The 12,767-nt window shown below is 47.7% G+C and overlaps 1 protein-coding gene across 1 annotated transcript in view; it reads left to right on the top strand.

Annotated features, from left to right (window-relative positions):
* LOC148078986 (uncharacterized) overlaps positions 1-11,103 on the top strand; it is a 31,748-nt gene extending 20,645 nt beyond the window's left edge. Inside the window, exons 14-18 of the mRNA XM_087790421.1 lie at positions 4,425-4,519; positions 4,575-4,698; positions 9,584-9,625; positions 10,450-10,653; positions 10,793-11,103. Coding sequence (XP_087646547.1) covers positions 4,425-4,519; positions 4,575-4,698; positions 9,584-9,625; positions 10,450-10,653; positions 10,793-10,923 — 596 coding nt within the window. The 3' untranslated portion in view covers positions 10,924-11,103. The remainder of the gene's footprint in view (positions 1-4,424; positions 4,520-4,574; positions 4,699-9,583; positions 9,626-10,449; positions 10,654-10,792) is intronic.
* The last annotated feature ends 1,664 nt before the right edge of the window (positions 11,104-12,767 follow it).

Genomic DNA, 12,767 nt, shown 5'->3' with positions numbered 1-12,767 from the left:
ACTGACACCATCACTACACCCTGTCAAGTACTGACACCATCACTACACCCTGTCAGGTACTGACACCATCACTACACCCTGTCAGGTACTGACACCATCACTACACCCTGTCAGTTACTGACACCATCACTACACCCTGTCAGGTACTGACACCATCACTACACCCTGTCAGGTACTGACACCATCACTACACCCTGTCAGGTACTGACACCATCACTACACCCTGTCAAGTACTGACACCATCACTACACCCTGTCAGCTACTGACACCATCACTACACCCTGTCAAGTACTGACACCATCACTACACCCTGTCAAGTACTGACACCATCACTACACCCTGTCAAGTACTGACACCATCACTACACCCTGTCAAGTACTGACACCATCACTACACCCTGTCAGGTACTGACACCATCACTACACCCTGTCAAGTACTGACACCATCACTACACCCTGTCAAGTACTGACACCATCACTACACCCTGTCAAGTACTGACACCATCACTACACCCTGTCAAGTACTGACACCATCACTACACCCTGTCAAGTACTGACACCATCACTACACCCTGTCAAGTACTGACACCATCACTACACCCTGTCAAGTACTGACACCATCACTACACCCTGTCAAGTACTGACACCATCACTACACCCTGTCAAGTACTGACACCATCACTACACCCTGTCAAGTACTGACACCATCACTACACCCTGTCAAGTACTGACACCATCACTACACCCTGTCAGGTACTGACACCATCACTACACCCTGTCAAGTACTGACACCATCACTACACCCTGTCAGGTACTGACACCATCACTACACCCTGTCAAGTACTGACACCATCACTACACCCTGTCAAGTACTGACACCATCACTACACCCTGTCAAGTACTGACACCATCACTACACCCTGTCAAGTACTGACACCATCACTACACCCTGTCAAGTACTGACACCAACACTACACCCTGTCAAGTACTGACACCATCACTACACCCTGTCAAGTACTGACACCATCACTACACCCTGTCAGGTATTGACACCATCACTACACCCTGTCAGGTACTGACACCATCACTACACCCTGTCAGGTACTGACACCATCACTACACCCTGTCAGGTACTGACACCATCACTACACCCTGTCAAGTACTGACACCATCACTACACCCTGTCAAGTACTGACACCATCACTACACCCTGTCAGGTACTGACACCATCACTACACCCTGTCAAGTACTGACACCATCACTACACCCTGTCAGGTACTGACACCATCACTACACCCTGTCAGGTACTGACACCATCACTACACCCTGTCAGGTACTGACACCATCACTACACCCTGTCAAGTACTGACACCATCACTACACCCTGTCAGGTACTGACACCATCACTACACCCTGTCAGGTACTGACACCATCACTACACCCTGTCAGGTACTGACACCATCACTACACCCTGTCAAGTACTGACACCATCACTACACCCTGTCAGGTACTGACACCATCACTACACCCTGTCAAGTACTGACACCATCACTACACCCTGTCAGGTACTGACACCATCACTACACCCTGTCAGGTACTGACACCATCACTACACCCTGTCAGGTACTGACACCATCACTACACCCTATCAGGTACTGACACCATCACTACACCCTGTCAGGTACTGACACCATCACTACACCCTATCAGGTACTGACACCATCACTACACCCTGTCAGGTACTGACACCATCACTACACCCTGTCAGGTACTGACACCATCACTACACCCTGTCATGTACTGACACCATCACTACACCCTGTCAGCTACTGACACCATCACTACACCCTGTCAGCTACTGACACCATCACTACACCCTGTCAGCTACTGACACCATCACTACACCCTGTCAGGTACTGACACCATCACTACACCCTGTCAGGTACTGACACCATCACTACACCCTGTCAGGTACTGACACCATCACTACACCCTGTCAGGTACTGACACCATCACTACACCCTGTCAGCTACTGACACCATCACTACACCCTGTCAGGTACTGACACCATCACTACACCCTGTCAGGTACTGACACCATCACTACACCCTATCAGGTACTGACACCATCACTACACCCTGTCAGGTACTGACACCATCACTACACCCTATCAGGTACTGACACCATCACTACACCCTGTCAGGTACTGACACCATCACTACACCCTGTCAGGTACTGACACCATCACTACACCCTGTCAGGTACTGACACCATCACTACACCCTGTCAGCTACTGACACCATCACTACACCCTGTCAGCTACTGACACCATCACTACACCCTGTCAGCTACTGACACCATCACTACACCCTGTCAGCTACTGACACCATCACTACACCCTGTCAGCTACTGACACCATCACTACACCCTGTCAGGTACTGACACCATCACTACACCCTGTCAGGTACTGACACCATCACTACACCCTGTCAGGTACTGACACCATCACTACACCCTGTCAGCTACTGACACCATCACTACACCCTGTCAGCTACTGACACCATCACTACACCCTGTCAGCTACTGACACCATCACTACACCCTGTCAAGTACTGACACCATCACTACACCCTGTCAGGTACTGACACCATCACTACACCCTGTCAGGTACTGACACCATCACTACACCCTGTCAGGTACTGACACCATCACTACACCCTGTCAGCTACTGACACCATCACTACACCCTGTCAGCTACTGACACCATCACTACACCCTGTCAGCTACTGACACCATCACTACACCCTGTCAGCTACTGACACCATCACTACACCCTGTCAGCTACTGACACCATCACTACACCCTGTCAGCTACTGACACCATCACTACACCCTGTCAGCTACTGACACCATCACTACACCCTGTCAGCTACTGACACCATCACTACACCCTGTCAAGTACTGACACCATCACTACACCCTGTCAGGTACTGACACCATCACTACACCCTGTCAGCTACTGACACCATCACTACACCCTGTCAGCTACTGACACCATCACTACACCCTGTCAGGTACTGACACCATCACTACACCCTGTCAGCTACTGACACCATCACTACACCCTGTCAAGTACTGACACCATCACTACACCCTGTCAGGTACTGACACCATCACTACACCCTGTCAGCTACTGACACCATCACTACACCCTGTCAAGTACTGACACCATCACTACACCCTGTCAGGTACTGACACCATCACTACACCCTGTCAAGTACTGACACCATCACTACACCCTGTCAAGTACTGACACCATCACTACACCCTGTCAGCTACTGACACCATCACTACACCCTGTCAGGTACTGACACCATCACTACACCCTGTCAGCTACTGACACCATCACTACACCCTGTCAGGTACTGACACCATCACTACACCCTGTCAGCTACTGACACCATCACTACACCCTGTCAGGTACTGACACCATCACTACACCCTGTCAGGTACTGACACCATCACTACACCCTGTCAAGTACTGACACCATCACTACACCCTGTCAGGTACTGACACCATCACTACACCCTGTCAGCTACTGACACCATCACTACACCCTGTCAAGTACTGACACCATCACTACACCCTGTCAGGTACTGACACCATCACTACACCCTGTCAAGTACTGACACCATCACTACACCCTGTCAAGTACTGACACCATCACTACACCCTGTCAGCTACTGACACCATCACTACACCCTGTCAGGTACTGACACCATCACTACACCCTGTCAGCTACTGACACCATCACTACACCCTGTCAGGTACTGACACCATCACTACACCCTGTCAGCTACTGACACCATCACTACACCCTGTCAGGTACTGACACCATCACTACACCCTGTCAGCTACTGACACCATCACTACACCCTGTCAGCTACTGACACCATCACTACACCCTGTCAGCTACTGACACCATCACTACACCCTGTCAAGTACTGACACCATCACTACACCCTGTCAGCTACTGACACCATCACTACACCCTGTCAGCTACTGACACCATCACTACACCCTGTCAGCTACTGACACCATCACTACACCCTGTCAGGTACTGACACCATCACTACACCCTGTCAGCTACTGACACCATCACTACACCCTGTCAGGTACTGACACCATCACTACACCCTGTCAGCTACTGACACCATCACTACACCCTGTCAGCTACTGACACCATCACTACACCCTGTCAGCTACTGACACCATCACAAACGTACTTTAGCATCATATGTGTTTCTTACTGACGTCTGACTCCATCTGTTACTCCTGTAATTACACATTTATTCATATATTATTTCAACATCAGGTTCAAGTGTAACTTCTCAAACCTTCTACAATAACAAGTGTCTCCACCAGACGTTCGACCTCCCTGTGACCCTAACAGCAGCTACTTCAACCCGAGCTACCACAGCCTCCCTCAGTGCCTGGACCCGCGACACGTGGACCCTCTGGTGAGACCTCCTGTCCTGACCCTGTGGCACTGGTTTGACCTTCGACCTCCTGCAGAACAAGAACAACACCATGTTCGTCAACATGAAGAGCATGGATCAGAGGAAGAGGTGCATGATGGGGGATCACACGGGGACGCTGCCCGCCGACTGGAAACACGGAGACTGTTTCAACGACTTAGGTGAGGGTTCGAATCCCTGACTCCCTGGAGATGTTTGTGACTCACTGGAGATGTTAGTGACTCACTGGAGATGTTCGTGACTCACTGGAGATGTTAGTGACTCACTGGAGATGTTCGTGACTCACTGGAGATGTTAGTGACTCACTGGAGATGTTAGTGACTCACTGGAGATGTTTGTGACTCACTGGAGATGTTAGTGACTCACTGGAGATGTTCGTGACTCACTGGAGATGTTAGTGACTCACTGGAGATGTTAGTGACTCACTGGAGATGTTTGTGACTCACTGGAGATGTTAGTGACTCACTGGAGATGTTCGTGACTCACTGGAGATGTTAGTGACTCACTGGAGATGTTTGTGACTCACTGGAGATGTTAGTGACTCACTGGAGATGTTTGTGACTCACTGGAGATGTTAGTGACTCCCTGGAGATGTTTGTGACTCACTGGAGATGTTAGTGACTCACTGGAAATGTTAGTGACTCACTGGAGATGTTAGTGACTCACTGGAGATGTTAGTGACTCACTGGAGATGTTAGTGACTCACTGGAGATGTTTGTGACTCACTGGAGATGTTTGTGACTCACTGGAGATGTTAGTGACTCACTGGAGATGTTAGTGACTCACTGGAGATGTTTGTGACTCACTGGAGATGTTTGTGACTCACTGGAGATGTTAGTGACTCACTGGAGATGTTAGTGACTCACTGGAGATGTTAGTGACTCACTGGAGATGTTAGTGACTCACTGGAGATGTTAGTGACTCACTGGAGATGTTTGTGACTCACTGGAGATGTTAGTGACTCACTGGAGATGTTAGTGACTCACTGGAGATGTTAGTGACTCACTGGAGATGTTTGTGACTCACTGGAGATGTTTGTGACTCACTGGAGATGTTAGTGACTCACTGGAGATGTTAGTGACTCACTGGAGATGTTAGTGACTCACTTGAGATGTTTATGACTCACTGGAGATGTTTGTGACTCACTGGAGATGTTAGTGACTCACTGGAGATGTTAGTGACTCACTGGAGATGTTAGTGACTCACTGGAGATGTTAGTGACTCACTGGAGATGTTTGTGACTCACTGGAGATGTTAGTGACTCACTGGAGATGTTAGTGACTCACTGGAGATGTTAGTGACTCACTGGAGATGTTTGTGACTCACTGGAGATGTTAGTGACTCACTGGAGATGTTAGTGACTCACTGGAGATGTTAGTGACTCACTGGAGATGTTTGTGACTCACTGGAGATGTTAGTGACTCACTGGAGATGTTAGTGACTCACTGGAGATGTTAGTGACTCACTGGAGATGTTAGTGACTCACTGGAGATGTTAGTGACTCACTGGAGATGTTAGTGACTCACTGGAGATGTTAGTGACTCACTGGAGATGTTTGTGACTCACTGGAGATGTTAGTGACTCACTGGAGATGTTTGTGACTCACTGGAGATGTTAGTGACTCACTGGAGATGTTTGTGACTCACTGGAGATGTTAGTGACTCACTGGAGATGTTAGTGACTCACTGGAGATGTTAGTGACTCACTGGAGATGTTAGTGACTCACTGGAGATGTTTGTGACTCACTGGAGATGTTAGTGACTCACTGGAGATGTTAGTGACTCACTGGAGATGTTTGTGACTCACTGGAGATGTAAGTGACTCACTGGAGATGTTAGTGACTCACTGGAGATGTTAGTGACTCACTGGAGATGTTAGTGACTCACTGGAGATGTTAGTGACTCACTGGAGATGTTAGTGACTCACTGGAGATGTTTGTGACTCACTGGAGATGTTAGTGACTCACTGGAGATGTTTGTGACTCACTGGAGATGTTAGTGACTCACTGGAGATGTTAGTGACTCACTGGAGATGTTAGTGACTCACTGGAGATGTTAGTGACTCACTGGAGATGTTAGTGACTCACTGGAGATGTTTGTGACTCACTGGAGATGTTTGTGACTCACTGGAGATGTTAGTGACTCACTGGAGATGTTAGTGACTCACTGGAGATGTTTGTGACTCACTGGAGATGTTAGTGACTCACTGGAGATGTTAGTGACTCACTGGAGATGTTTGTGACTCACTGGAGATGTTTGTGACTCACTGGAGATGTTAGTGACTCACTGGAGATGTTTGTGACTCACTGGAGATGTTAGTGACTCACTGGAGATGTTAGTGACTCACTGGAGATGTTTGTGACTCACTGGAGATGTTAGTGACTCACTGGAGATGTTAGTGACTCACTGGAGATGTTAGTGACTCACTGGAGATGTTTGTGACTCACTGGAGATGTTTGTGACTCACTGGAGATGTTAGTGACTCACTGGAGATGTTAGTGACTCACTGGAGATGTTAGTGACTCACTGGAGATGTTAGTGACTCACTGGAGATGTTTGTGACTCACTGGAGATGTTAGTGACTCACTGGAGATGTTAGTGACTCACTGGAGATGTTAGTGACTCACTGGAGATGTTAGTGACTCACTGGAGATGTTAGTGACTCACTGGAGATGTTAGTGACTCACTGGAGATGTTAGTGACTCACTGGAGATGTTAGTGACTCACTGGAGATGTTAGTGACTCACTGGAGATGTTTGTGACTCACTGGAGATGTTAGTGACTCACTGGAGATGTTTGTGACTCACTGGAGATGTTTGTGACTCACTGGAGATGTTAGTGACTCACTGGAGATGTTAGTGACTCACTGGAGATGTTAGTGACTCACTGGAGATGTTTGTGACTCACTGGAGATGTTTGTGACTCACTGGAGATGTTTGTGACTCACTGGAGATGTTAGTGACTCACTGGAGATGTTAGTGACTCACTGGAGATGTTTGTGACTCACTGGAGATGTTAGTGACTCACTGGAGATGTTAGTGACTCACTGGAGATGTTAGTGACTCACTGGAGATGTTAGTGACTCACTGGAGATGTTAGTGACTCACTGGAGATGTTAGTGACTCACTGGAGATGTTAGTGACTCACTGGAGATGTTAGTGACTCACTGGAGATGTTAGTGACTCACTGGAGATGTTAGTGACTCACTGGAGATGTTAGTGACTCACTGGAGATGTTTGTGACTCACTGGAGATGTTAGTGACTCACTGGAGATGTTAGTGACTCACTGGAGATGTTTGTGACTCACTGGAGATGTTAGTGACTCACTTGAGATGTTTGTGACTCACTGGAGATGTTAGTGACTCACTGGAGATGTTAGTGACTCACTGGAGATGTTAGTGACTCACTGGAGATGTTAGTGACTCACTGGAGATGTTTGTGACTCACTGGAGATGTTTGTGACTCACTGGAGATGTTAGTGACTCACTGGAGATGTTTGTGACTCACTGGAGATGTTAGTGACTCACTTGAGATGTTTGTGACTCACTGGAGATGTTAGTGACTCACTGGAGATGTTAGTGACTCACTGGAGATGTTAGTGACTCACTGGAGATGTTAGTGACTCACTGGAGATGTTTGTGACTCACTGGAGATGTTTGTGACTCACTGGAGATGTTTGTGACTCACTGGAGATGTTTGTGACTCACTGGAGATGTTTGTGACTCACTGGAGATGTTAGTGACTCACTGGAGATGTTTGTGACTCACTGGAGATGTTAGTGACTCACTGGAGATGTTTGTGACTCACTGGAGATGTTTGTGACTCACTGGAGATGTTTGTGACTCACTGGAGATGTTTGTGACTCACTGGAGATGTTTGTGACTCACTGGAGATGTTTGTGACTCACTGGAGATGTTAGTGACTCACTGGAGATGTTAGTGACTCACTGGAGATGTTTGTGACTCACTGGAGATGTTAGTGACTCACTGGAGATGTTAGTGACTCACTGGAGATGTTAGTGACTCACTGGAGATGTTTGTGACTCACTGGAGATGTTAGTGACTCACTGGAGATGTTAGTGACTCACTGGAGATGTTAGTGACTCACTGGAGATGTTTGTGACTCACTGGAGATGTTAGTGACTCACTGGAGATGTTTGTGACTCACTGGAGATGTTAGTGACTCACTGGAGATGTTAGTGACTCACTGGAGATGTTAGTGACTCACTGGAGATGTTAGTGACTCACTGGAGATGTTAGTGACTCACTGGAGATGTTAGTGACTCACTGGAGATGTTTGTGACTCACTGGAGATGTTAGTGACTCACTGGAGATGTTAGTGACTCACTGGAGATGTTTGTGACTCACTGGAGATGTTAGTGACTCACTGGAGATGTTAGTGACTCACTGGAGATGTTTGTGACTCACTGGAGATGTTTGTGACTCACTGGAGATGTTTGTGACTCACTGGAGATGTTAGTGACTCACTGGAGATGTTAGTGACTCACTGGAGATGTTTGTGACTCACTGGAGATGTTAGTGACTCACTGGAGATGTTAGTGACTCACTGGAGATGTTAGTGACTCACTGGAGATGTTTGTGACTCACTGGAGATGTTAGTGACTCACTGGAGATGTTAGTGACTCACTGGAGATGTTAGTGACTCACTGGAGATGTTTGTGACTCACTGGAGATGTTAGTGACTCACTGGAGATGTTTGTGACTCACTGGAGATGTTAGTGACTCACTGGAGATGTTTGTGACTCACTGGAGATGTTAGTGACTCACTGGAGATGTTAGTGACTCACTGGAGATGTTTGTGACTCACTGGAGATGTTAGTGACTCACTGGAGATGTTTGTGACTCACTGGAGATGTTTGTGACTCACTGGAGATGTTAGTGACTCACTGGAGATGTTAGTGACTCACTGGAGATGTTTGTGACTCACTGGAGATGTTAGTGACTCACTGGAGATGTTTGTGACTCACTGGAGATGTTAGTGACTCCCTGGAGATGTTAGTGACTCACTGGAGATGTTTGTGACTCAGGTGCCTATGGAGTGGACAGAAGATACATGAAGTCCATGAGAGGTAATTATCTTGACGTGTGTGTGTGTCTCACCTGCTGGTGTGTGTCTCACCTGGTGTGTGTGTCTCACCTGGTGTGTGTGTGTCTCACCTGGTGTGTGTGTGTCTCACCTGGTGTGTGTGTCTCACCTGGTGTGTGTGTCTCACCTGGTGTGTGTGTGTCTCACCTGGTGTGTGTGTCTCACCTGCTGGTGTGTGTCTCACCTGGTGTGTGTGTGTCTCACCTGGTGTGTGTGTCTCACCTGGTGTGTGTGTCTCACCTGCTGGTGTGTGTGTCTCACCTGCTGGTGTGTGTCTCACCTGGTGTGTGTGTGTCTCACCTGCTGGTGTGTGTGTCTCACCTGCTGGTGTGTGTCTCACCTGCTGGTGTGTGTCTCACCTGGTGTGTGTGTGTCTCACCTGGTGTGTGTGTCTCACCTGGTGTGTGTGTGTCTCACCTGCTGGTGTGTGTGTCTCACCTGCTGGTGTGTGTCTCACCTGCTGGTGTGTGTCTCACCTGCTGGTGTGTGTGTCTCACCTGCTGGTGTGTGTCTCACCTGCTGGTGTGTGTGTCTCACCTGCTGGTGTGTGTCTCACCTGGTGTGTGTGTCTCACCTGGTGTGTGTGTCTCACCTGGTGTGTGTGTCTCACCTGCTGGTGTGTGTGTCTCACCTGCTGGTGTGTGTCTCACCTGGTGTGTGTGTGTCTCACCTGGTGTGTGTGTCTCACCTGGTGTGTGTGTCTCACCTGGTGTGTGTGTCTCACCTGCTGGTGTGTGTGTCTCACCTGCTGGTGTGTGTGTCTCACCTGCTGGTGTGTGTGTCTCACCTGGTGTGTGTGTGTCTCAGAGCTGGTCAAGTCGTACCACGGCAGCTCGTCGTCCGTCGACAGCTCCGAGAATCCTTACGCGACCATCAAGGATCCTCCGCCCGTGAGCAGTAGGAACACCGAGTGTGGCTACGTGGAGATGAAGTCGCCCGCCAGACGAGACTCGCCGTACGCCGAGATCAGCGACGACAGCGACGCCAACAACACCAACGTCTACGAAGCAGGTGAGACTCGAACCTTCGACACGTCAGAAGGTTCATCGGTGTCGTCACGATGGTGTCGTCGAGTCGTTTCTAGATCCAAACAATAATGACTTTAGATCATGTCATCAGAGAATCATCTAAACAAACCTCTGGTCCTCAGAGCCCGTCAGCACCGTCACAGGAAGCTCTTGTGGTCAAGACCCGTACGACCTCCCCAGGAGCAGCCGAGTCCCGAGTCACTACGACGTGCTGCCGACCAGAGACGGCGCCGCGTCGCAGGACAGCGACTGAGACGCGAACACGTGACCACCGGGTTCTCCTGCTGGAGCCTTCACCACCTTCTCATGAACCTTCACCACCTTCTCATGAACCTTCACCACCTTCTCATGAACCTTCACCACCTTCTCATGAACCTTCACCACCTTCTCATGAACCTTCACCACCTTCTCATGAACCTTCACCACCTTCTCATGAACCTTCACCACCTTCTCATGAACCTTCACCACCTTCTCATGAACCTTCACCACCTTCTCATGAACCTTCACCACCTTCTCATTAACCTTCACCGTCTTCTCATGAACCTTCACCACCTTCTCATGAACCTTCACCGTCTTCTCATGAACCTTCACCACCTTCTCATGAACCTTCACCGTCTTCTCATGAACCTTCACCACCTTCTCATGAACCTTCACCACCTTCTCATGAACCTTCACCACCTTCTCATGAACCTTCACCGTCTTCTCATGAACCTTCACCGTCTTCTCATGAACCTTCACCGTCTGAAGGTCTTCTCATGAACCTTCACCGTCTTCTCATGAACCTTCACCGTCTTCTCATGAACCTTCACCACCTTCTCATGAACCTTCACCGTCTTCTCATGAACCTTCACCGTCTTCATATGAACCTTCACCGTCTTCTCATGAACCTTCACCGTCTGAAGGTCTTCTCATGAACCTTCACCGTCTTCTCATGAACCTTCACCGTCTTCTCATGAACCTTCACCACCTTCTCATGAACCTTCACCGTCTTCTCATGAACCTTCACCGTCTTCATATGAACCTTCACCGTCTTCTCATGAACCTTCACCGTCTGAAGGTCTTCTCATGAACCTTCACCGTCTTCTCATGAACCTTCACCGCGACGAGGCCTTGGAAAGAACTATTTTTGTATTTAGTTCCTGGACTTTATTGTTTTTAACACAAAGATTCTTTGACAAAACTTTATCCTACTTGATGTTTTTTTATCCTTTTGTATTTTGAATATGTGTGTGTACAGGTGTGTGTGTATGTGTGTGTGTGTGAGAGAGCAAGTGTGTGTGTGTGTGTGTGTGTACAGGTGTGTGTGTGTGCGTGAGTGAATACATGTTTACAAGAGTGTATGTTTGTATTGTAACGTGTGTGTGTGTGTGTGTGTGTGTTTGTTGACACCTGAGCTCACATGAGCAAGTGTATGACATTATAGGATGTAAAGCAGCAGGTCAGAGGTCAGAGGTCAGAGACATGACGACTCGTGTCGAAGAATCTTCATGAAACTTGTCGAATCATTAAGTTGTTGTTGTGTTGTTGTTGTATTGTTGTGTTGTTGTTGTATTGTTGTGTTGTACGGAAGCTCTGGAGGGACATCGTCGGTGAAACATCATGAAATAATCACTGATGTTCAAACATGAGATCAAATAATAACTTTAAGCACTTGTTGTTTTTCTGAAGCACATTTTAACGAACGACACAAACATTCTATGACGATGTTTGTTTGTTTGTTGGATCAATAATAATAGATAATAATGTTTTAAACATGTTTATTTCAAACGTTCTTTTGTCTTCCGGTGAAAATAATCATATAATTGCTGAGAGTTTGAGACGATCTAGTTTTCAAGGCCACAATAAAAACGTTTAAACACAAAAACAACGAAAGAAACTTTGTAACAACATGATGGTAAAGTTGTAACAAACACAACGAAGAGACGCTCGAGCAGGACTTCAGCTCTTTATTCATTTTATTTATGTTTCCACGTGTTTTCTTACGACCAACAAACGTGTTCGTTCTGATGTACAAACTGTAAATATATTCTGTTATTTTCACACGTCAATGTTTTTGTGTCGTTTAGTGTTTCTTTCAGACAAATGTTAAAACTTCTG

Source organism: Callionymus lyra, chromosome 5 (genome assembly GCF_982586985.1).
Source record: "Callionymus lyra chromosome 5, fCalLyr1.hap1.1, whole genome shotgun sequence".
Lineage (NCBI taxonomy): Eukaryota > Metazoa > Chordata > Actinopteri > Syngnathiformes > Callionymidae > Callionymus > Callionymus lyra.
This window is presented reverse-complemented; position numbering and strand designations above follow the sequence as displayed.